The following is a 26,328-nucleotide window of genomic DNA, read 5'->3' on the forward strand; positions in this document are numbered from 1 at the left end:
GACATTTTGCTGGTGCAAAGAGAACGAGAAGAGGCTTGATTCTTAACAGCGGATTGGCATAGCACAGGGGTTCTCAAACTGGGTGTCATGACCCCTCAGGGGGTCATGAGGTAATTACATGGGGGGTCGTGAGCTGTCAGCCTCCACCCCAAATCCCGCTTTGCCTCCAGCATTTATAATGTGTTAAATATATAAAAACATGTTTTTAATTTATAGGGGGGGGGGCGGTCTCGGAGGCTGTGTAAAAGGTGTCACCAGTACAAAAATTTGAGAACCCCTGGCATAGCAGGTTGGAACTCTACACCAGATGGGGCAGGGAGAAAAGGCACAGACCCGGATCTGGCAAAGTTACACCCAACAGAGACTTTCTCCCATGGTCTCTCTGTTGAGAATTTGTGGCCAGATTGCAGTACCTTTATGTGCTTGAGCAGTGCCAAAGAGCCACAGCACTCCAGAAAATCTGGTCTGATATGTCCAAAATTGTCCAGCCCTAAGCCATGCAGGGCTTTACAGACTGACAAATAATATTAATTGTAGCCAAAACCACTGGAATGAATGAAGAATAAGGATGGAGATGATGAGGTCCTCAAGTAATAGACAATGGATGATCTCAGGTCATTCAGAGTCAGACATTCTATCAAGCCAAAAACTCCCCATCTCTCTATAACTTTCATAGGCTAAACCTCCTGGGCTAATAAAACTATAGAGAGGAAAGAAATATAACAGCAGCAAATCATAACACTTTTTGAGCATAAAAAAAATCTCATACCATCTTTTCTATCAGAAAAAACTTTCTATACAAATAAATAACCTGAACCATGTCAAGGTTTTGAAGAACATTTACAAGAGTCTAGTGAAAATACAGTTTGAACTCCTAAGGAGAGTATCATTCCAATTACACCTCTACCCCGATATAATGTGGTCCTTGGGAGCCAAAAAATCTCACCACCTTATAGGTGAGATCGCGTTATATTGGGTTTGGTACGGTATGGCAAGAGCCGGTATGCTGTGCCGGACTGGCTTCCCTGGCGGGGATTTAAAGGGCCCGGTGCTCCAGCCGCTGCAGGGAGCCCCAGGCCCTTTAAATCACCACCAGAGCTCCGCAGTGGCTGGAGCCTCTGGCCCTTTAAATCACCACCGGAGCTCTGGCCGCAGGGTTCGGGTGGCGCTTTAAAGGGCCTGGGGCTCCCTACTGCTTTACCGCGTTATATCCAAATTTGTGTTATATCGGGTTGCGTTCTATTGGGGTAGAGGTGTACTACCCACTTTAGCTGCTAGTCAATGTTCAAGGACATACAAACTACCATAGTTCCTCTGAAATGGATCATCTCCTGAATTAACGTCAAAGCATTTTCTGCTCTTATCAAGAATAAAAAAAACAAATCTATCAATAATGACAATTAACCAGCAGTTTTCTATTGCCATTGAGAGAACCACCCACTCCTTTTTTTGAAGAATTCCTAAGGCGTACATATAAAATTAAGCTTATTTTATAAAAGGTCATGAAGTATGAATAATAATACAATGATAAAATTACCTTCATTTGGTTCCTCAAAAATACTCTGCATGTGTGTGTCAGTTCTGACAGCAGATGAAATTAATAGGTTGACTGGTAGTTTTCTTGGACTTTCAGAAGCACACTGGTTAATTAAAAACATGCATGATAACCTGGATACAATTAATTTTTAATTGCTTTCCACAGAAAAAGTATAGTTATTGTTAGTTGCTGGGTATCAGCAATGATCTACAACCAAACATTTTTGTGCGCTACCCAGTATACATAGTACTCACGTATCTCTGAAAAAGCTTTAGAAAAGGAATGTCATAATATAGACTATTTTTAAAATCATAATACTTATGAATATTTTTCATTAAAGTGTTAATAAAATGCTAGTTAAAATTTCTGTCAATTAAGATGTCTGTACTAGCCTTGATAAACACAGAAGAAGTGGTAACATGAAGTAGGGGGAAAATTTTTTTTTAAAAATTAAAAAATAAAAAGACTGCTTGAATAACAACTGCAGTTCTTTACAATGATTGTTTGTATCTCTGGGTATGTCTACACTACGGAATTATTCCGATTTTACAGAAACCGTTTTTTAAAAACAGATTGTATAAAGTCGAGTGCACGCGGCCACACTAAACACAGTAATTCGGTGGTGTGCATCCATGTACCGAGGCTAGCATCGATTTCCGGAGGGTTGCACTATGGGTAGCTATCCCATTACTATCCCATAGTTCCCGCAGTCTCCCCCGCCCATTGGAATTCTGGGTTGAGATCACAATGCATGATGGGTAAATGTCGTCACTCAATCTTTCCTCCGTGAAAGCAACGGCAGACAATCACTTCGTGCCCTTTTTCTCTGGATTGCCCTGGCAGATGCCATAGCATGGTAACCATGGAGCCCGTTTAGCCTTTTTTCACTGTCACCGTATGTGGACTGGATGCTGCTGACAGACGCGGTACTGCAGTGCTACACAGCAGCATTCATTTGCCTTTGCAAGAGAGCAGAAACGGTTACCAGCCCTATTGCACTGTCTGTTGCTTTGGAAATTGGCGATGACGGTTACCAGTCATATTGTACCGTCTGCTGCTGTCATGGGTGCTCCTGGCTGGCCTCACTGAGGTCGGCCGGGGGCGCATGGACAAAAATGGGAATGACTTCCCAGGTCATTCCCTTATGTTTTGTCTAAAAATAGAGTCAGTCCTGCCTAGAATATGGGGCAAGTCTACTAGAGAACCAGAGAGCACAGCCACTTCGGGTCAGAGTCCCAGATATCCCGCAGAAATGATGAGCTGCATGCCATTCTAGGGGGTGCCCCTGCAAAAACCCCACCCATTGCTTCCCTCCTCCCACACCCCTTCTGGGCTACCGTGGCAGTTATCCCCCCATTTGTGAGATGAAGTAATAAAGAATGCAGGAATAAGAAACACTGACTTTTTAGTGAGATAAAATGAGGGGGAGGCAGCCTCCAGCTGCTATGATATTCCAGGCAGGACATCTCCATTACTCATTAAAGGGTGGGGGGGGGAGAGGAGCTCAGCCTCCAGCTGCTATGATGAGGATGGTTATCAGCCCTATTGCACCATCTGCCGGGACTGAATCTCCAGGACACAAAGCTTAAAGAAGGGAATGACCGGGAGTCATTCCCATTTCTGCCAGGCGCCCCCGGCAGACCTCACCGAGGCCAGCCAGGAGCACTCACAGGATGATGACGAGGACGGCTATCAGTCATATTGTACTGTACCATCTGCCACTGGGGAGGGGAGGGGAGATGATGCTGCGGTTTAGCGCTGCAGCACCCCATCTACCAGCAGCATCCAGTAGACATACGGTGACATTGAAAAGAGGCGAGAAACAATTTTTTTCCCTTTTCTTTGGGGGGAGGAAGGGGGGTAAATTGACGATATATTCCCTGAACCACTGGCGACAATGTTTTTGACCCTTCAGGCATTGGGAGCTCAGCCAAGAATGCAAATGCTTTTCGGAGACTGCAGGAACTGTGGGATAGCTCGAGTCCTCAGTCCCCCCTCCCTCCCTCCATGAGCATCCATTTGATTCTTTGGCTTTCCATTATGCTTGTCACACAGCACTGTGTTGAGTCCCTGCTGTGGCCTTTGTCTATCATAGCCTGGAGATTTTTTCAAATGCTTTGGCATTTCGTCTTCTGGAACGGAGCTCTGATACAACAGATTTGTCTCCCCATACAGTGATCAGATCCAGTATCTCCCGTACGGTCCATGCTGGAGCTCTTTTTGGATTTGGGACTGCATGGCCACCAGTGTTGATCAGCGCTCCACACTGGGCAAACAGGAAATGAAATTCAAAAGTTCACGGGGCTTTTCCTGTCTACCTGGCCAGTGCATCCGAGTTCAGATTGCTTTCCAGAGCGGTCACAATGGTGCACTGTGGGATACCGCCCTTGCTGATACATTCTCCTTGCTGCCTAAAGCAGTCCACAAGGACTGAGTAGCAACTGGGGTTATTCGCTGGATATGGGAGAGGCAAGAGACCATAGCTAGGGTGTATATGCAGCTCCAATGGTTACAGCTTTTTCATAATGTGCATCAGCTTAAGAGGGAATTCTACAGAGGCAATGCTTGCAGACAGAGATAAAAGGTAAAAACCTGACCCCAAATCCATTTAGTGAGAGTTTTAATGTTGACTTAAATGGGGACAAGATTTCATTGTCTTTTTAAAAATAATATAAAAAAAAAACAACAGATTTAAATACCTATTTTTTTTTACCTTTCAAAAACATTTAAAACAACGAAACTATTTAATAATTCAATATGATGCTAGAAATACTATTTGAATCTGGGGGGGGGGTCCACTGCCAGGAGACCTAGGTAATTAGCAGTCTTAACTAGTCAGCCCCTAATATAGCAGAAGTACTTCAAAACCACAGCATCAAGCCCTATGATCCATTCAGCAACGAAGAAGTCAAAAATGCAATAAAAGTAAACTCTTGAGTGGTAGTAAATTGAATAAAATTGGTGGGATCATAATAGCCATATTAATGGAAAGTACCTCTGAATCCCAGGGTGATTCTGTATCCTCCTCTTCGTCCAATCCTAATACTGACATTGTATCTACAGAATAAAATAAATATGAAATTTTACTTCTCTTATAAACATTTCACATTCGTTTGTACTCTATCAGATAAGCCCTGAATAAGATCGCCAATAGGCATACATAATTTATCTCAATCTGTATACAAATAATTCACATGTGCTGCTAAGGTAGCTGCAACACCACAGTGTGTCACTCTGTTTTCTTTAGGCCTTCATCTTTCTTCTCTCCTCCAGTGGGAGCCCGCTAAACACCTGCTATACCCGCGGAAGAAATAAACTGAAGGCTAAAGCCTGGTATACACTTAAAAATTACATTGACTTAGCTATGTCCTTCAGGGCTGTGAAGTATTTTGTAACTTAAGTGCAGCACTTAAGCTGACCTAACTCCGGGTGCAAATAAGCTAGATCATCAGAAGAATTCTTCCATCAATTTCACTACTTCCTCTCACGGAAGCTGGTTACCTACACTGACAGAACAACTTGTATACGGATATAGGAAGCATATATACGCTGGTGCTACAGTGGCTACAGAGGGATAGCTCAGTGGTTTGAGCATTGGCCTGCTAAATCCAGGGTTGTGAGTTCAATCCTTGAGGGGGCCATTTAAGGATCTGGGGCAAAAATCTGTCTGGGGCTTGGTCCCCCTTTGAGCAGGAGGTTGGACTAGATGACCTCCTGAGGTCCCTTCCAACCCTGGTATTCTATGACATGCTGAGCAGCTGTAGTGTAGAAATACCTATATCCTGATATAGCACAAATTCGGTTATAACGTGGTAAAGCAGCACGGGGGGGGCAGATCAAAGCAAGTTCGATATAACACAGTAAGATTTTTTGGCTCCCGAGGATAGCGTTATATCTGGCTAGAAGTGTATGTAAAGGCATGATGACATTCTCAAAATTCAGTGTTCTGGCTGCATCTGCTGGTTGGGAGAAACTTTAACAAATATCTGGACTGGTATAGAAGATTCAATAGAATAAGTTTTTTTTATAGAGCACTGGTGTTCCATGCTGCCACTGAGGAGCTCCACTTAAATGCATTCTGTACTAGCCACAGTTTCTAAATGGTTTTAAGGTGTAGCCCGATTTGGAGTGTGTTGCAGTACTCAAAAATTACAAAGGCATGGCCATGGAAGCTATATCCCATCAAAAAATAGATTTGAACCCTACCTGCCAGACACAGAAGAAAATCATCATCAGTACTAGCCACTGCTGCTATCTGATCATCTAAAAGCAACTGAAGGTTGTGAAATTAGACGTTAACATTCACCCACTCTTCTGATTGTTGTCCTCAACTTACCAACATCATTTTAGACATATCTGTGAGGTGACTTAATTTAAAAATGTAGGCTATAAAAAATCCAAACTATTCCTATTTCTGTGCTTTACAATATGTCCAATCTACTTTATGCCTTTTTTAGATTGTAAGTGCTTCAAGACAGGGACTGTCTGTAATGTGTGTCTTTTACTCTTTGGAGTCCCTCAGAAACAAAGGAACCAAGTGATTTATCAGCCGAGACATTCCCTGAGAGTGTACCAGGGCAAGTGAAAAACATCTCATGGTTCACAATACCAGAGGCAGCAGATTATGATCTTTTCTTAGTACTCTCACACAGTAAACTAATCTAAGAAAAACATTTGGATTACTATTTACTAATTTACCTTTCCTAATAGCAGTATCTTCTGAGGGATTCTGTGCTTCACGGTTGCCATTACAAATCAAACTTTTATCTACAACATTTGAAATTTGTGGTTGCTCTATGTCATCTTCCTCCTCTGATGATTCTTCCTAGTAGAAAGAGATTGAATGAAAAATATCTTCCCAAATAAAAAAACTAAACAAAACCAAATTACTTTCTATCTATTTTAAGATGTTATACTCCCACTCATCATTGTAGTGTCTGAATGCCTACATCAAATCAACAGTAAAAGCAAAGTCACTTTTTGAGGCAAAAAACTCTGCTTGGGAATGGGGTTTGTTTAGCTGGGTGGATGATTCATTTGTTTTAGGTGGGTTTTGTTTTGTTTTTTGGATGGGGGCACATTTGTTTGGATGAAGGTATCAATGTTGTGAGTATCATTTTTGCTATGGTGAAAAGTTCTTGCAGCATTTTCTAAAGATGGTCAGATACACCTAATCTCCTCTGGAATTTCATTCCTTAGTTGATCACCTCAACCAAGACTGCTTTTATTCCCAGATCTCACACCCTTAATCATGGGCTTTATCTGTATTGTTCCAGAGGAGCGCAACTGACCATCTGATTCTAAAAGCGATTTTATATTCCAACCACCTTCTTTTACTCATTTTTTGTAAAAATAAATAAATAAAATCAGTTTATGCTGTTATAGTTCAATTTATTTTTCATAACACATTTGGATTTTGTCAGAGCCCAGTTACTCTTGCAAACAATACCCAATTTATTTTATGCATCATTCTTTAGGCCACAAATTATACTGACTTCAGAACAATGAGTCTAAAATTCATCCTTCTATAGCATCATAACCACATTTAGAATTAAAAAAATGCTGCTCACTACTATCCTAACTAATGCATGAAAACTCTGCTTTATTAGAAACAAATTTATAGTCAGTCATTTCTTTATTCAATGAAGATCAGATTAAATTTGAGTTACATGATTCTTGTTAGCAATCAAGAATCCTGTGACACCTTATAGACTAACAGACGTTTTGCAGCATGAGCTTTCGTGGGTGAATACCCACTTCTTCAGATGCATCTTCAGATGCATCTGAAGAAGTGGGTATTCACCCACGAAAGCTCATGCTGCAAAACGTCTGTTAGTCTATAAGGTGCCACAGGATTCTTTGTTGCTTTTACAGATCCAGACTAACACGGCTACCCCTCTGATACTTGTTAGCAATCGTCTATTAAGGTTTTTCATTTAACTATATTCAAACCATTCAGCTACAATACAAGTACTTTGTGTCTTATCTTCTGCCTTACCTGTGTAAAAATCCTTGTTATTGGGTTTGTCCCTTTTTACTTACTTTGCTGCTTGGTTGAAATGCTTCTTTTAGATTTTCTTCACCGCTATTTACAGGCAAATTCTCACTTTCTGGTTCCAGCGTTTTACAGACTGTATTACCCAATCCCTCGGAATTCTTGCATTGCTCCTTTCCAGTATTTTGATCACCTAGAAATCTAAGATTCTCTGAGTCCTGTCTTCTGTTCTCATGCCTTGGGTCTTCTGCCTCTGACCAAGGATCATCATCACTTTCAAAGATATCATCTACTAGGTTTGAGTTTTCCTCCTTAATATAACAACTGTTTAAGACAGATGGAGATGCATCTTTTTTCCAGGCTGTCATTTCAGATTCTTCAAAAGAACAGCGGGTCTTACATCTGATTTTCTCATTTCCATCTGTATGTAACAATTCATTTGTGTTCTGAAATTCATGAATTTCTTCATGTTCACTACCATCTTTTTTTGATGAATCATAAGGTACTTCATTATTTACCATCTTAGATGATATGGCAGTTATATTTTCCTTTAAACCTTCATAATGTCCAGCTATAAAAAACACAGGAATATCAACAGATTCCTGCATTTCCTGATCTTTCTCTTCACATGTTTCATGACTACCACCATCGTGTATATTTTTGCTTCCACATTTAACTTCCCTTTCTGATTTAACAGCATTGTTGAAGATTTCTAACTCTTGATCATGCTCATGCTCCAATTTTCCAACATATTCCTCTTCCTCATCCTCTGTGTAATCATCTTGACTTCCTTCTTCATCTTCTGTATCTTCATCCTCCTTTTCTTCCTGACTAAATTCTTCCTCATCATCTTCCTCCTCTTCTTCTTCCTCTAATTCTTCTTTCTCCTGTTCGCTTGATTCTGAAATATCTTCATTTGTTAGTTCTTTACATTCTTTTTTATCCAAATTTGTGTGATTTCTGGTTACTTGTTTGAGGTTTTGCTTTGATGACTGAGGACTTCCAATTCTAATAACCTCGCCATCTTCATAAAATCATAGATGAATTTGAAAAAGAAAAAACACAGCATAGGAACCAACAAATTAATTGCACAAACAAAAATTTACCTGTTTAAACCCCAGGAGAGGAGGAGTCATCTGGGAAGGTTTTGAACAGGAGCCAGGTGAGGGATGGAGAGGTCGAGGGTAGGACTTGACTTGGGAAAAAGGCTTAGGAGGGGATTCAATGACATCTTCAGCTTCACAATCTGATTTATTTTGCTGTGAAATGGCTATATGTTCTGTTCTCATAATGCTACTTTTCTCACCTACTATAGTAAAAAAGCAAAGATTAACTATACTTAAAAGAGGAAGTAAAATACATAATAAATCTACAATTTCCTATCAACGTATAATGTAGTAAAGGAGATTCCCTTCCCCTCCCCTCCCCCCAAAATTGCTTACTGTTTTTCTTGAATTGATGGGAAGAGTTCATTAGCAGAGTCAAACTTGGCTTCTGTGGTTTCTGTAAATAAAGTTAACTTTAAGCACATTGAGTTTTTACATGAATAGTAAGTGACACCTCTGTTTTTATCAAATACTGAAGACTAAATTCAGTAACATTTTCTTACTGACAATGCCAGTTGAGGCTTCCATCCTGCAGTCCTGACTCAACCAGCACTCTTATTGAAGTCAGTCAATGAGAGTTTTGCCCAAAAGATTTAGCCCATACATCATTAAATAATATATTTCAAAGTGTATTATATTCTACAAAATCTTTTCCTTAATCCAGTCGGCATTAGCAATACTGGCATTTAGGCCATTTTGTTTCAATTTTATGTCTAAGAGTCTTAAATACTTGATAGATTCCCTAGGATTAGTCAACAGGTTAGTCACTTAAAATGGCCCAGTCCACTGTCTGATGACACCAAAATTCCTGCATCATGATGGGAAGATGTTACTGCTTCTATTTTAACACACAATGCACGTGAAATAAAGTAGAAATTCAGCAATTCATCCTCTGAGTGGAAGAGGAAACAGTCATCAAATTGATACAAAAAAAAATACGTACACAGAAGTTTGCAGCAATTTGAGTAAGAAGAGATTAGTGATCCAGACAGACATAAGCTAACAACTGTATTTTAGGGTAAGTTTTCAAAGAAGTTCATGAAGATTTAATCATGTGTCTCCTCACTGGTGTAACACAGGGAATTCCCTATGCAATGCTTTTAAAACATACTCCTAAATTTTCATGTACAACTTCTAAGGAGGTTTCAGAAGATCTAATGAAAACCACAGTTGAAAGAGTGGACCTTCAGCAGGTAGTGCTTCCATTATTCATGTTCCATGCTTAATGAGAATGGAAAAGGCCTAATAAATAATTATAGTGTCTACCATGTTCGATCAAATTATTCAGCAGGTGGTGGTGCTTAAAAAAAGACTCAGTGCTCCTTAACAACCTATTGTGTATTTTGGCAATGGTATGTTAATACTATAAGCAGGCAGGGAGGGATAGCTCAGTGGTTGTGAGTTCAATCCTTGAGGGGGCCATTTAGGGATCTGGGGCAAAAATCCGTCTCAGGGTTGGTCCTGCTTTGAGCAGGGGGTTGGACTAGATGACTTCCTGAGGTCCCTTCCAACCCTGACATTCTATGATTTGTATTTAAAAAGAGAAATCAAGATACAGAACAGTTACTTACACTTCAATGCCTATTGCTTCAAGATGTTTTGTCCACATGAATCCCACAGGAGCATGCAAGATCAGATTCTTTTGGCCAGCAATCTCCACTGGGACTGCAGCTGCACCCTTCACATCTTCATATGTGAAGCATAAAGAGCATAAAGGGCAGAGCAAACTCAAACACTTCTCATTCCTTTCACCAATACAGAATCCCAAGCTAAAGAATTCTGCAATAGAGGGGAAGGCATACATGAAAATATGCAGTTTGCTGGTCAAAAGTCACAAATCAATCCTGAGGTTTTAGGGAGGGAATTATAGAAGCCAGAGTGACCATCCTGAGCCCAAAGTGATGGATGAATTTGTTGAGTTGGAGATGTCATCCTCTTCTTTTTCAGAATGGCAATACAAACTTCTGCACCGAGCAGTAGGAGGATGACTGTCTCTTGTAAGAGGAATCTCTTAGAAGGAATGGGGATGGGTAGGCAAGGCCTGAAACTAGTCCAAATAATCCTTTTTGATAACTTCCAGGACCTTGTGTTCCTTAATTCTAGTACCAGCCTACAAAAAGAAATAAAGGAGGTTGATAAGGAAGCGGTGTGCAGGGGCGGGGTGTGTGTGTGTGAGAGAGAAACAGGTGAACAGATCTGTATAGATCAGTCCAGGACTCTTGACTGTGGAATCTATTTCTTGTCTCAGGGATGGTGATGTGTGAGTTCTAACAGAAGATAAGGTTGAGCTTCTCCTTCACTGGTAGTGAGGTCTTTTCTTGGGAAGCTCTGAGGACTTCTGTTGATAACAGTATGAGAGGCTGAACTTAGCCTGGAAAAAATTTGAGGTGTAACATGCTTCCTCCTCTGGACTACACTGTAGAGATCTAGGGACCAAAATGTCTTTCTATAGTCTTTCAAAAAGAGTGGAACTCTTTATGTAGGACTTAAAAAGGTCATGACTTTCACATGAAAGGTCCTTAATTGTGAGATGACCTTATCAGTGTGGATGAAACCAATATAATCTGTACAGATTAGATGGGCTGATTATGGAACTCAATTGGCATGGGGCCAGTGCCGAGGAGCATGCATCAGACAGTAGATCAGCAGTGGGAGTCAGGCTTTGAAGGAAGAACTGTGGCCAAATCAGAAACAGAATGACTCCTCAGCCTACTCTTTGATTGTACCAGGGAAGGTGATTGGTGCAGTTTTTGCTTTTGGCCATGGTCAGCAGGAGCAACTGACTCACTTGTGGAAACCTATATTGATCAATCATGAACTCTAGATGAGGTCTGAGGTCTTTTGGTAGCTGTCGTGCCCTGGGTGCTAGGGATATTGGCTGAATTTACCAGAGAACTAGCTGAATGTGGTTTATGAGCAGTTGAACCACCTTTCAACTCACAATTCTCTGGGTCAGAGATGCTCTTCATTATTTCTATTGGAACAATCAATTTCAGGCAGCATCTCAGTCTTTCTGTATCCATTCGGAGAAAGATCTACAGATGGAGCACTTGCAAAGTATGTGGCCTTCTCCAAGGCAAAAAAGTAATTTAGAATGGCTGCCATTTTGGGATTTGCCACCTAACAAGAAGGGCAGGAGGGCAGGACTTAAAGTCTACAGACTTTGCTTTGGCCATGACATTAATGCCTTGGTACCAAGGATCTTCATATTTTCTAACTTATTTTTTAGCTCAATGAGGCCTGGTCTTCACTTAAAATGTATATCGACCTAGCTACTCTGTAACATTTTAGCCCAATGGGAAAATAAAATGTTAAGTACTAAACTAATCCTAACATTAATTGAGGGAGTTACGGTTTGGCAGACCAACACTGCTGAATTCAGTCTCGCTGCCATGAGTGGCTTTACCCACTACGTCTTCACGTGGATTGGTGCGAGCATATGCAGGATGAAGGAACAGCCCCAGTGAACGCTGCTGGCCAAAAGAACCTGATCATCACACACACAGCACATGCCCACCTAGAGCAGGATCCATGTAGAAAAATACTCAAAGAACAACTTCTTATTTCAGGAAACTGCTAGTAGGCATATGATCTGAGGAGAAGGAAAATGTATGCGGCTTCTTCATAAGTAGCTGATTTGTTTCATATGGTATATAAACTCAAATATTTTTTGAACTAGCCTGTAAACAAGCAACTTAAGAGGTAAATTCTGTGATAACTTTAAGGGAGAGGAAAACTTGGTAGAATGTTGCTGCACATATACCATTTTTTGTTTTGTTTTATTTTCCATTTCGAAGCACCTTGGCCCAGATTTTTAAAGGTATTTAGACACTGCTGCACTCAACATTGTAATACCTAAGTTAGGAGCCTAAGTCTCTGTGATGGGGTGTGACTCACCGTTGTGGTGCCTCTGGCTGGCTGTCCTGGGGATTAGCTCTGCTAGCCAGTGCGCCCTTTTCTGATGGCGTCTTGCCACCGTCATTTCTCCTCCAGGACCCATATCACTCCCAAAACCATGTTGTCATCTTCATGGCACAGCCCTCTGGCTGTGTCACGCTCTGTTCTCCCTCCTTCCAGGGGAACTGCAGTCCACTGTCCAGGCACTTCCCTCAGTGGCAACTGCAGCCCATTGTCTGGCCAATTCCTCAGTGGTGGTGGTGGTGGTGTGTGTGGGGGAACCTGGTCCCACCCACTACTCCGGGTCCCAGCGCTGGAACCCTGTAAATAGCCACCACTTGCTGTGTCCCCTCCAATTCCTCAGTTCCTTTCCCTGGGCCACTTCCCTGCAGCCTCAGCACCCTCTTTGCCCTTGCCTCAGGGCTTCAGTCTGCAGATCTACAGCTGCAGCCTACCAGGAGCTATCTTAAGCTTTCCCAGTCCCTGCCTAAAACACTGCTCTGTCCAGGGTGCTAGCTGTCTTCAGCCTTCAAGGCAGCCAGTCCTCCCCTCCTCAAGATCCTGGGAGCAACTGAAACTGCTCTCCCCTGCAGTCCTTTTTATATGGACCTGCCTGGCCCTGATCAGCCGCTCCTTGCAGCCCCTTTCAAATTGGCTGCCTCCTGCGCAGCCTCCTTAGGGCTCAATTAATCCCTTTATAGGCTAGTGTGGGGTAGATGCCCCATCACAGTCTCATTTTCAGAAGAAACTCAGGCACTTAGATGCCAACACACAATTTACAGTCAACAGGATTTAGGCTTCTAAGGGTAGGTTTACACTTACCTTCCAGGTCGACGCGGTGAGTTCGACTTCTCGGAGTTCGAACTATCGCGTCTGATCTAGACGCGATAGTTCGAACTCCGGAAGCACTGCGGTCGACTCTGGTACTCCACCATTGCAAACGGCGGTGGCGGAGTCGACGGAGGAGCCGCGGAGTTTGACCCCGCCGCGTCTGGATGGGTGAGTAGGTCGAACTAGGGTACTTCGAATTCAGCTACGCTATTCACGTAGCTGAATTTGCGTACCCTAGTTCGACCCCCCTTCTTAGTGTAGACCAGGCCTAAGTGTCTATATCACTTTTGAAAATGAGACTTAGGTGATGCAACACTGAGTGCTGCAGCCCCTAAAGACCTTTAAAAATCTGGGCCTTTCATACCTCAGCGTACATAGAAGGGGAGAACATTTAATTCTCATGGATTTAAACTGGTTAGTCATTCCCTATATCCTCTTTGCTCTTTCTGAAGACTCTGTGTTTGAAAAATAGTCCATCTTCCCCCCTGCCTAACTCTATACATGAATACGTAAGTCAAACTTCATGACCTTTTAGATATTGAACAGAAAAAAAGAGTATGACTCAAAAAATTCAGCATGTTGACTTCACAAAAGGATCCCAGATTGGAAGAAAGAGATAATAGGTTTTGTTCAAATATAAACTATTTTCTATAACATGGAAGAGTTATAAAAATGAATATTAAATATATTTCAAAATCCCTGGTGTAGTTTTCCCAGTCCTCCTTTAGTAGAGTATGAGGCCTGGTCTTCACTTAAAATGTATATCGACCTAGCTACTCTGTAACATTCACACTCCTGAACACCACCAGTAAGTCAACCCAAATCTCAGTGTACATGGGACTTTGTCAACGGAAGAACTATTTCCTTTTACAACATATTTCCTTTTCGTTTAACATGTACTGTAAAATTAAATTCTCTAAGATCACAATTTTTGCTAAGTTTGGATATTTCTGGAAGTGCTTTCTTACCTCATGAAAATTGATTATATGATCCATGTAAGATTAATAAAGATTTCTGGACTACTATAATCAGAATTTTTGCCTAGACTGAATGATTTCAGCCTAGGCAAATATCCCAGTGCTCATCAAAAAACAGAAGAGTATATTTTCAGTTAAAACTAAGTAAAGTTTTTTCTGAATTTATAATTTCTTTTTTATAGCATACAGGGGTATGAAATGAAAGGGATCGTGAATGAGGCTGAAGGATATGGGAAACTTGTTCCACTTAGTGAGAACTGCAGAGAAAAAGACTCTTGTATCAACAGTAATGAGGATGTAGGAAGAGACAAAAAAAGGAGTTCAGTACCAGTCTGGAAGGAATGGAGAGGGAGATGAGGTTAAGATTATGTTCATGGAGTGTTTTAAAAACTTAAAAGAGCAAATGTGAACTAGCGTGAAATTGAAGGGGAGCCAATGAGTTATGTGAGGATAAAATTAGGTGACTAAACTGTTTTTTACACACCTAAATAGTGTGGAGCAGTATTATAAACATGTTATAGTCTGAAGAGCTGAGAAACCAGAGACATGAGAGTTACAAAAATCAAGGTGAAAGCAGAGATAAGCATTCCAGAGGAGGTGAAACTGAGGCACTAGCACACATGGAGAATATTGCAGGGAAGGTAATGGACAGATTTACAGAGGTGGGAAAAGAAAATACAGGGGAAAGTAGATGAGACTAATGTAAAGTAATGCACATTGGAAAAAATAACCCCAACTATACATACAACATGATGGGGACTAATTTAGATACAACGAGTCAGGAAAAAGATCTTGGCGTCATCGTGGATAGTTCTCTGAAGATGTCCACGCAGTGTGCAGAGGCGGTCAAAAAAGCAAACAGGATGTTAGGAATCATTAAAAAGGGGATAGAGAATAAGACTGAGAATATATTATTGCCCTTATATAAATCCATGGTATGCCCACATCTCGAATACTGTGTACAGATGTGGTCTCCTCACCTCAAAAAAGATATTCTAGCACTAGAAACGGTTCAGAAAAGGGCAACTAAAATGATTAGGGGTTTAGAGAGGGTCCCATATGAGGAAAGATTAAAGAGGCTAGGACTCTTCAGCTTTGAAAAGAGAAGACTAAGGGGGGACATGATAGAGGTATATAAAATCATGAGTGATGTTGAGAAAGTGGATAAGGAAAAGTTATTTACTTATTCCCATAATACAAGAACTAGGGGTCACCAAATGAAATTAATAGGCAGCAGGTTTAAAACAAATAAAAGGAAGTTCTTCTTCACGCAGCGCACAGTCAACTTGTGGAACTCCTTACCTGAGGAGGTTGTGAAGGCTAGGACTATAACAATGTTTAAAAGGGGACTGGATAAATTCATGGTGGCTAAGTCCATAAATGGCTATTAGCCAGGATGGGTAAGAATGGTGTCCCTAGCCTCTGTTCGTCAGAGGATGGAGATGGATGGCAGGAGAGAGATCACTTGATCATTGCCTGTTAGGTTCACTCCCTCTGGGGCACCTGGCATTGGCCACTGTCGGTAGACAGATACTGGGCTAGATGGACCTTTGGTCTGACCCGGTTCGGCCTTTCTTATGTTCTTAAGGTTAAGGACAATGTCACCGGTCATGGAAACTTCCTAGTGAAAGCTATATGTTTTCAGCTTGACGTCACAGCATCATGATTCTATGTCTTCTGTCAATGCTTCTATTTGAATTCCATATAACAAAAACACACTAACAAAGCTGACTACTATTTTCTGCAGTTTGAGATGTCATAAGGAAAAATTAGATATGCATAATATTTTACAGACATAAGGCAAAGTTTCTGCTTTGAAGAGCTAAAGTGGACAGGTATCACATGGAAAAGTGACAGCAGACCACGAGGTGAGGAAAAGGAAGAGACATAGGAAACAAGGGGGAAAAGAATACTGCTTATGAATGAGTAACATTCTTCAAAGACAACTGACTAGTTGTTTCAGTTTCATATTTTCTCCCTTTTAAAAACAAAATCACCAAGTATGAGTGTGGTAATAGACCAGGGGTGGGCAAACTTTTTGGCCCGAGGGCCACATCTGGGTATGGAAATTGTATGGTGGGCCATGAGTGCTCACAAAATTGGGGTTGGGGTGCAGGGGGGGATTTGGGCTGGGGTACGGGGAGGAGGGCGCTAAGGGCTCTGGGGTGGGGCTGGGGATAAGGGGTTTGGGCTGAAGGAGGGTGCTCTGGGCTGGGACTGAGGGGTTTGGAAGGCGGATCAGGGCTGGGGCAGGAGGAGGAGGTCAGGGGTACAAGCTCCGGATGGCACTTACCTCAAGCAGCTCCTGGAAGCAATGACATGTCCCTCCTCTGGCTCCTACACGGAGGCATGGCCAAGTGGGTCTGTGCGCTGCCCCGTCTGCTGGCGCCTCCCCTGCAGCTTGCATTGGCTGTGGGAGTGGCGTTTGGGGCAGTGGCAGCGTGCTGAGCCCCATGGCTGCCTCTATGTGTAGGAGCCGGAGAAGGGACATGCGACATTGTCGCTGCTTCCCGGAGCCGCGCAGAACCAGCCCCCAACCCCGCTCCCTGGCTGGAACGCCAGAGCAGGGCAAGCCCAAGACTCCGCTCCCTGGCTGGACCTCGAGGGCTGGATTAAAACATCTTGGCCCACGGGCCGTAGTTTTCCCACCTCTGTAATAGACAAACCAATCTGAAGATTATAAATTAGAGGCTAACCAGAAGAAATTAGATTCAAGAAGGGACTGGAAGTTTGAATGGGATTTGAAAATAGCTAGCTACGTAGAAAAAGGCTATTCCAAGTTGGGGGACAATAAGAAAAATAGTGGGAGTCACAGAGGGAGAAACAGACAATATGGAAGCAGCAGGAGTGTGCAGAGAGTAGGGTGAAAAGTGGGACTATAGAGGAAATGAGAGCTGAGAAGCACGCATGGCGAGCTATGTGAATGCTTGAAGTTGAAGTAATGGAGTTTGAAGCTGATAAATCATCAGAAAGCCAGTAAAAGTATTTTAGGAGTGAGGTGGAAGAACATGATCGGAGAACCAGGAAAGAGGGCATTTAAGTGCTCCGAGGTTATCACGAGCAATATAATAACAAAGTAGAAGGTAGAACCACTTCAGTGACTAATCCACTGAGCCCACTTGAGCCCAATTTGTTGCTGAGGAAATGGTGAAGCATTTAAGTGGTACAAGAAATATCTGATGGAAAGAACAGGCAAATAAATAATTTCATTTTAATGTACTGTTACCTTGTCATAAAAGTATTACGGTTCAAGATCAAATTCTTAATTCTGGAATGGAGTAGAGGTAATTGTATAGTTTAAAGAACTACCTTTATTCTCTTGAAACCATGGTTCCAATGAGCAGAAATAAGTACAATATATGAGGGGGTCTTTATCTCATCATCTACTGAATATTTATCCAAATCATAAAACCTTTATATACTCTGTCAGAGAGCTTATTCCTTCACTCTCCCACTTCCCTGATCCTTCTCGCATGAACAGAGAGCAACAATACCCGAAGTCCGAAGGTGCAAACAATTTGATGTTTATTGAGGTGAACTTCCAACAAGCTTAAATCCAAGTTCCTTTTTCCTTATTTTCGAATCCCAACTTACTTCCTGTTTGCCCCTAATTTATATAGTACTATTCTTAGCTATACCTTAACCAATTATTCTACTAAAATTTACCTAAATAATTCTAACATATTATAACATGATTAGCTAACCAATTATATCCCACCACCTTAATTAGTTTACACCCAGCAAAATTAATTATACAGCAGACAGAAACAATTACAGAACCAAAAAGAGACCATGCAAATAAAGATAGCAAAGTGGGAATTATAATGACAAAACAATACAGAAGTGAGGATTTTACAACTACATTTATACAGACTAAGGGTTTCCCAGCTGTGTCTATTGATAAGTGAGTTTTTACCAGACAGAAAACTATTAAACTATTTTTTTTTTAAACATCTGCTAGGTTCTTCCCTTTCTCTGGAGATGATAGATTGGATCACCTTCTTAACAGCCCCAGATTGCCTTATTTTAATATGACTAGTTTGGAATGTGAGGATGTGGCCGCACGCTTCCCAGCTTATGGCTGCCTCTGCTGCTTAGCCAAAGGCATTGGCCTAAGAACAGGGCCTCAGACTGTCACAGTGAGAGAAGGCCCTTACACAGATTCTTTCTTTTATACCTCTATAACTAGCTAAATGATAAACATATACCTAAATTCTTAAAGAATAGGCCTTTACAGACAGGCTTGAATATCTATATCCTAACACTCCACTCCTTCTTCTTTTAGGATCCTCCTGCCCAAGTATCCATGGAAAAGCATAGGACATATGGTGACACACTTCATGATAGGGCCAGGCATCAAGGTGGAAGGTGTTGATGCTCCATCTGTCCCACTGCTCCTTGTGTAGTACCGTGCCCTGCACCTTCTCTCGTACGGACATACCACACCTATTCCAACTAGTGTTCCAGACTTCCCATTATAGTGGGCCCAAGAAGGTTGGGTCTGGGTTGTCCAGTATACTGAGGGGGAGGGCTTACTACATTACTTATAGGTTATAATTAGTGACTAGTGATTAGAAATTTGGTATTGTTTAAAGCAATTTAACTACTTGGTATGGCATGGGGTAGTAGATGCTGGTTTGATTGTTTACAATGATTAAGTCCACTACATTGGTGCACCATAGTTCAGGTGGCAGTGTACAGAAGTTCATAATTTGGTCATATACTGGAAGGATTTTTCCTCCTAGTGTTATGTTGCAGGATTGCATACATTTTCAACAGAATACACCATACCTCATATACATTACCCCTAAATGCCCCCCCTTTGCAACAGACCATTGATCCTGCTCCTCCAAAGTCATAGGAGAGGGGCACATCCATATTCCTCCTCTGGATATACAACTGCTTAATGTGATGACAGCCCAATTTACCCCATTCCACCCCCCACCACCACCTATTTCCTAGTGGCTCCCAACACGCTCCCCCTTCCCTAGTTACTCCCATAGGGCTTAAGGGGACCACCTTATTTGCATTTCCTTCCCATGATATCATAGTAACAATTACACAAGAACTCTCCCCACACGTGAGGGATGTTATTTTTTAGGTAGATGGGTATGTTTTTGCAATTGTGGATAAATATGGGCTAGCCTCCTGATTTAATACTTAAGGCCATTGTTCTGACCAAGCATCTCTTATAATATCCATTAACATTATTAACTGAGCATTTTGAATACCTACACACACTTCTCCCCATGTTAGTCTTCGGAAGTCATCACCCATCCATGTCACCAGGTCCCTTGTCAACGAGTTAACTGCAAGTTTAACTTTACTGCTGTCCTCCACCCTGTGGCAACTGCCGATAGTTGCTGTACCCTTAATTCATTAATTTGTTGTTGAAATGAGCAGAAATAAGTACAATATATGAGGTGGTCTTTATCTCATCATCTACTGAATATTTATCCAAATCATAAAACCTTCATACACCCTGCCAAAACTAAGTCTTTTTAGAAGGGGCTCAAGGTGGGAATAGAAAGGGTGAAGATAGGTCAGCTGCTATTGTATTTTGGGAAAACTTGCACTATGGCTGACTAGAAGTGAAGTCTCTCAATCATAGCAAAAAAAAATTAATAAAAATCTTTGCTAAAATCTCCCAAATGTTAAAAAATAAAGTATATATGCTTCATCTTATAGCTAGCTATGAAATATTTTTCCATAAGAGCACTTTACCTTGGGGGTAAAATCTAGTTCTTCCTCCTCTGATGTAAGCCAACTGTCATCCCCTTCATCTTTTTCAGAACTTCTTAAATAACAAAAACATAAGACATTAAGAAGTCATGCTCTCTCTCTCTCTCTAGGATTTGCTAAAATATGTTATTTTTTTTAAATCTTACCGTAGTGAATCTCCTTGGGACAAGTCATCTATAACTGTTCAAATATTAAAATAAAAAAAGAAATTAATAATTTAGGCATTAAAAGTGAAAGACTTAGAAATTGCCAAAGATAAGTAAAAATATTTAGCATGAGCAAATCTACAAGTAATTCAAGGCTGAAACTTAGTACAGACATCTTAATCAAGGGTAGTATTGTTAGAAAAATAAGCAAATACAGGCCTGTGAGCAAGACTAGGCCCTTAAGCATAAGTAGAATCAAGGCCTCGAAACGCAAGTAGAGAGAAAAGCCTGTGTCAGCTATTATCAGCTTACGCTTGGCCTGTGCTAGTTCATGCTTATCAGTCGGCCTATGCTTGGCGTAACATGTATGCAGCTGCCTTCTCATGCTCATAGCCAAAAGTAGTTAGTATAATAGGTCAGAAGGGATATCTTATGTCTTCCTTACAATGATAAATGTATCCGCAACAGCTGTATCCTTATCATGATAAATGTATCCGTGACAATTGTGCATATCTTGTTCCTTTTTGATTGATATATGTATTCTATGTACTCCATTATTCCCTATAGGTACATTTACAGGTTCCGTAAGGTCAGCCAAATAACGTAAATAAGACGTCAACGAAGTTGTTTGTTTCTGGGTATAAAGGTAGGCCCGTTTGGCCATGGGTGTGTGTCTCTCTCTGGCACTAGCCGAGACGAGAACACCCGCTCAGCTGATCGATCAATAAAGTAAATGGTACTCGTCTTCCTGGTCTTCCGTGCCTCCTTGGTGTAATTAGGTAAGCTCCGGGGGGAAACGAGCCCTTTTGGCTAACAAATGGCGACTCCACCGGGACCTCTCTCCCTGTAGGGGGCGCTGACCGGCAGCCGAGGACGGCTCAGGAGAGTGGCCACCTTGAGCTATTGGTTTGCTCAAGCTCCGGGTCGCCGCAATCGGCTGGGACGGCTACGCCCCCTCCATAGAGAACTCCAGCCGACACGGAAGCAAAACGGTACCAGAAGAGGGGAGTCCACCTGCCGGACGCGGCCACTCTGGGCGCGGTAAGTGTGTTTACCTCCTGGATTTGAGGATTAACGCCCCCGAAGTGAGGGTTAGGACCTTGGGCCCCTAATGGTAAAGGAACCCACGAATAGGAAGGTGTGTGGGTAAAAGTTTTCTGGTTAAGGTACCTAGGTTCAGACACGGCAAATGAATAACACCCCTACTCCCCACTACACGGCAGAAGAGGTGTCCCACGCCCAAGCTGCAGGGGCTCAGCAGACCTCCTCTGGGTGGTGGAAGTTACCTGGGGGAGAGATATTCGTACCCCGTCCAGTGCTCCAGGAGATTCTTCAGTCCCTACACAAGGAGGGACATCTAGGATCGGGAGCAATGGTCGATTTGGCTGCCTGGTCCCTTAGAGCAATGGGTATGCATATGGAAGCCCAGAGAGTTGTCAATAATTGCTCTGTTTGTCAGCGTACAAACCAAAAAGGATCTGGGCCCCCTGCCCCAATGGGAGGCTGACCCTGGGCTGCCTACCCCTTCCAAAGGTGGCAAGTGGACTTTGCTGAAGTACCTCCTTGCCGAGGCTACAAATACTTGCTTGTTTTTGTAGACCAACTCACTGGGTGGGTGGAATGTTTCCCCACCCGACATTGTCAGGCTCGGGCGGTTACCAAGGCCCTGCTACATGAAATACTTCCCAGGTTCCACCTCCCCGAGGTAATTGAGTCAGACCAGGGAAGTCATTTCATCTCCCAAGTGGTTCAACAGGTAGCACAGGCCCTCGGTATCCAGTGGAAATTGCATACGCCCTGGAGGCCGCAAAGCTCAGGCCAGGTAGAAAGGATGAACAGGACCCTCAAAGATACTCTTACAAAACTCTGCATGGAGTCCGGTTTAAAGTGTCCTGATGCCCTACCGCTTGCTCTTACCCGCATTCGAAGGGCCCCCCGTAAGGGTCTGAGACTTTCGCCCTTTGAATTGGTTTTCGGGTTCCCTCCCTGAGTACTCATCCCCGGGTTTCGGGAGAACATAAGCTGGGAGGTAGGGAACGACTCCCTGTGGAAGCAGGTCTCTGCGCTGCAATCTGTCTTGTTTCAGCTACACCGATACGCAGCACCCTTCCAGGCTCTTCCCTTGGATCGACCTGTGCATTCGTTCCAGATCGGTGACCAGGTCCTTATTAAGAAGTGGAAGAGCTGCAGGTAGAAACCCTGGTAGAGCATAGAAGAGGGTTTGAGCAGCTGATGGAGCAATGGCAAGCAGTGACTGAAGGGGAATGCCCAGGGGTACAGGGGGAAGCAGGGGCTAAGGCCAGTGAGGGGGGACTGCCGGATGAAGAAGATGGGCGGTGGAAGCATGTGACCGTGAGAAGCAGGCCGAGAAAAAGGAGAGCCAGTGAGGGAGAAATAGAGCTAAGGAACAGGTTCGAAGGTCTGGAGAATGAGGAGGGGGTAAAGCAGGTGGTAGCTGACAGTGGGAGGCCAAGGAAAAAGAGAAGAGCGGCTAGTCCGATAGAAAGAGGGGAGGAGTCCATGGAGGCAGCACCAAGTGTGGGCCAAGGGAGGATACAGGATGGCTTAACGAGAACCACAAGGAATGATAGGAATGAAAGGAGCTTGCAACCAGGGGGGACGGAGGATAGGTTAGAGGACCGCACTGTCCCCAGGCAAAGGCAGGTCTACGTGATTGGGGATTCCATACTGAGAAGGTTGGACAGGCCTGTGACCAGGGCCGATCCAGAGAACAGAAGGGTGTGCTGTCTACCGGGCGCTAAAATAAGGGATGTGGACCTGAGGTTGAAAAGGATCCTAAGAGGAGCAGGTAAGAACCCTTTGATCATCCTTCATGTAGGAACGAATGACACGGCTAGATTCTCGCTAGAGAGGATCAAGGGAGACTATGCCAGGTTGGGCAAGACGCTCAAGGAAATTGAGGCTCAGGTGATCTTCAGTGGGATCCTAGGGAAGGGCGCCAAAGGGGTGACAGGATCGTGACGATTAATAGTTGGCTGAGGGAGTGGTGTTACAAGGAGGGCTTTGGGATGTATGGGCACTGGGAGGCTTTTGGGGACAGACAACTGTTCTCACGGGATGGGCTCCACCTAAGCAGGGAAGGAAGTAGACTTCTAGGAGGAAGGCTGGCTCATCTGATTAAAAGAGCTTTAAACTAGACACTGTGGGGAGACGGTTGGGAGAGGTCCAGGTGCTCTCCACGCCAACAGGAGAACAACAGATATAGCCAGAGGGGGACGGTTAGGTGTAAGGAAGGGGGGGGGACGGATACTAGATCAACAGGTCATACTGGTAGTACTGTGTCCCTACCAAGTTGGGTGAAAAGGGTGAGAGGAGCCAAACAGCAAAAATTAGGATGTTTGTTCACCAATGCGAGACGCTTAGGTAACAAAATGGAGGAACTGGAGCTCCTGGTCCGGGAATTGAAACCGGATATCGTAGGAATAACCGAAACATGGTGGAACGGTAGCCATGACTGGAGTACAGGTATGGAAGGGTATGTGCTGTTTAGGAAAGACCGATGCAAAGGTAAAGGTGGGGGAGTAGCATTGTATGTCAATAATGAGGTGAAATGTAACGAAATAACTAGCAATGCAATGGATAATACGGAGTCTGTTTGGGCAATGGTCACATTGGGGAAAAAAACTACTAGAGCCTCCCCTGGGATAGTAATTGGGGTGTGCTATAGACCGCCGGGATCTAGCCTGGATATGGATAGAGAGCTCTTTAATGTTTTTAAGGAGGTAAATACTAAAAGGAACTGTTTGATCATGGGGGATTTTAACTTCCCGGATATAGATTGGGAAACAAATGCTAGTAATAATAATAGGGCTCAGCTTTTCCTAGACGTGATAGCTGATGAATTCCTTCATCAAGTAGTTGCTGAACCGACGAGGGAGGATGCCATTTTAGATCTGATTTTGGTGAGTAACGAGGACCTTGTTGAGGAAATAGTTGTAGGGGACAACCTTGGCTCGAGTGATCATGAGCTAATTAGTTTCAAAATAAATGGGAGGATAATCAAAATTGCATCTGAGACTAAGGTATACAATTTCAAAAGGGCTAACTTTACTAAATTAAGGCGACTAGTTAGGGAAGTGGATTGGACTAACATATTTAGGGATCTAAAGGCAGATGATGCCTGGGGTTACTTCAGGTTGAAGTTGCAGGAGTTGTCAGAGGCATGTATCCCGAGAAAGGGAAAACGGCTCGTAGGTAGCAGTTTTAGACCGAGCTGGATGAGCAAGCGTCTTAGAGGGGTGATTAAGAAAAAACAGAAAGCGTACAAGGAGTGGAAAATGGGAGGGATCAGCAAAGAAACCTACCTTATTGAGGTCAGAGGGTGTAGGGAAGCAGTGAGAAAGGCAAAGAGCCGGGTGGAGATGGACCTAGCGAAGGGGATTAAAACCAATGGCAAAAGGTTTTTTAGCCATATAAATAGTAAGTTCCGGGGGGAAACGAGCCCTTTTGGCTAACAGTATGAATGTAAATATATTTTCTATTATCAGTTGAAAAAATCTGTATGTTCAAAGGATGAAACAAATAAGGTCTTCAGTTTAGTGAGCTCTTTTGTACTTATGTTCAAAATATTACATACAATTTAAAAATGAAACTAAGTTAATGAAGTAAACAATTGGAACATAGTTAATCATTTTTGGTGGGCATGATGTGGTGAAAGGGAAGTAAAACTGCTAAGAATAAAATTTGGAATTGTGGGCGATTCATATGCATAGAAACTTTTTTGTATTTACAGTCTGGGCTATAAATTGACATATGTTGGACTATGTCCACAGCACCACTGTCTTCTCTGCATTATTCTGGTAATGCATAGGGAATGGAAAGCAGTACCCTTGCATAGGGAAATTGCCAGGTGGTGGAAAGCTGATTGGGCCTACTCTACATCACCCACTCTTGACAGAAAGGGACAGAAGGGATGTGAGTAGAGCATGTTGCTCTGAACCACCCTTCGCTAATGGAATGGCAGTAACATACAACAGTGGCCAAACTAGATCCTTGTTTCCCCCAGGACTGGGGAGGCCAAAAGATGGTGGAAAACCACTTATGCATCCTCATTCCCAGCTATTCAGAGTGCAGCTCTAGCACACTCAAAGATTGGACCCATAAATTAGTCAGCAATAAAAACCTAGGTCATGACTCTCAGAAGATTAAGACATGCTTAACTTCACAGATTGCAAGTAGTCGAATAGAAATAAATGGAACTACGCACTGTTCATAAAGTTAAGAACATAGTTACATTTGTACAGGATTTGGGCCTTTACTACAGGGATATCCAAGACGTAATTAGAATGCAAATAGTTGAGATTCCCCACTGACTTTAGTGAGATTTGAGGGAGCTCTGGAATTTCCAGGATCAGAAAATAAATACTGTTCTATGTTCAGAAAAATTAATATTTGAGATATCATTGTGCATTAACTCTTGTAATTCTTATGTTAAAAGATGTGATGAATATGCCTTTTGTGACTTTCCATGAAATTTTTTTTTTAAACTCCTTAACATGGAAATCAAATAGCAAAGAGCTGTCTTAAATAACAGACTGAAATAAAAATAATAAAGTCAGGAAACTGAAAATTAACAGCAACATGTTAGTTACTTAAGCATAGGCCAAGTTAATCTCAAGGCATACATGTCCTCTGTAAGAACCAAACAAAATACAAATAAACTTTTTTTAATATGACAATTATATTCTTCATAACTCCAGAATTAATGTTGGTACATTGATGACTATCTTTTCATAATCTCAGCAGAATTTTCATATTTTGCCTTACTGTTTACAGCTGCTGTGTCGTTTTTGCTAGACACGCCTGAATGGTTGCAACTTCAACTCTGGGCATAGGTGAAACACTGATTAAAAAAATTCTGATTAGCAAGAATGGAGGTAAGTGCAAATATTTTTAATGAATTTTGTTCTTTTCTCAAAAAGAGTAACTCTCTTAAAAACAATCCTTTCCCCCAACATTTTTTTTTCCATTTTTTAAATATTTTTATTATAAATTTGATAATTTAGTTTGTTGACTGTTCTTCAAAACGTTTCTTTTTGCACTGCGATTTTGATCAGTCTTTTAGTCACATTATGCC

General features: G+C 42.3%; 1 protein-coding gene across 18 annotated transcripts in view; it reads right to left on the reverse strand.

Moving 5' to 3' along the window:
* The window catches only part of ANKRD7 (ankyrin repeat domain 7), a 184,049-nt gene that overhangs the window by 123,896 nt on the left and 33,825 nt on the right, over nucleotides 1–26,328 (reverse strand). For 16 of the 18 annotated variants that reach the window (XR_005590376.1, XR_005590372.1, XR_005590374.1 and 13 more), the window contains 7 exons: nucleotides 20,232–20,265; nucleotides 20,068–20,140; nucleotides 8,975–9,035; nucleotides 8,639–8,841; nucleotides 6,236–6,362; nucleotides 4,533–4,594; nucleotides 1,538–1,640 (listed from right to left, as the gene is read on the reverse strand). Coding sequence is in view for 14 of the 18 variants with exons in the window: in XM_039509053.1 (XP_039364987.1) it covers nucleotides 1,538–1,640; nucleotides 4,533–4,594; nucleotides 6,236–6,362; nucleotides 8,639–8,841; nucleotides 8,975–9,035; nucleotides 20,068–20,140; nucleotides 20,232–20,265 (663 nt within the window). In the remaining 4 variants the exon portion in view is untranslated. The remainder of the gene's footprint in view (nucleotides 1–1,537; nucleotides 1,641–4,532; nucleotides 4,595–6,235; nucleotides 6,363–8,638; nucleotides 8,842–8,974; nucleotides 9,036–20,067; nucleotides 20,141–20,231; nucleotides 20,266–26,328) is intronic. The other 2 variants (XM_039509062.1, XM_039509027.1) reach the window with 1 other exon arrangement.

The sequence above is a fragment of the Mauremys reevesii genome, linkage group 1, assembly GCF_016161935.1.
Source record: "Mauremys reevesii isolate NIE-2019 linkage group 1, ASM1616193v1, whole genome shotgun sequence".
NCBI lineage: Eukaryota > Metazoa > Chordata > Testudines > Geoemydidae > Mauremys > Mauremys reevesii.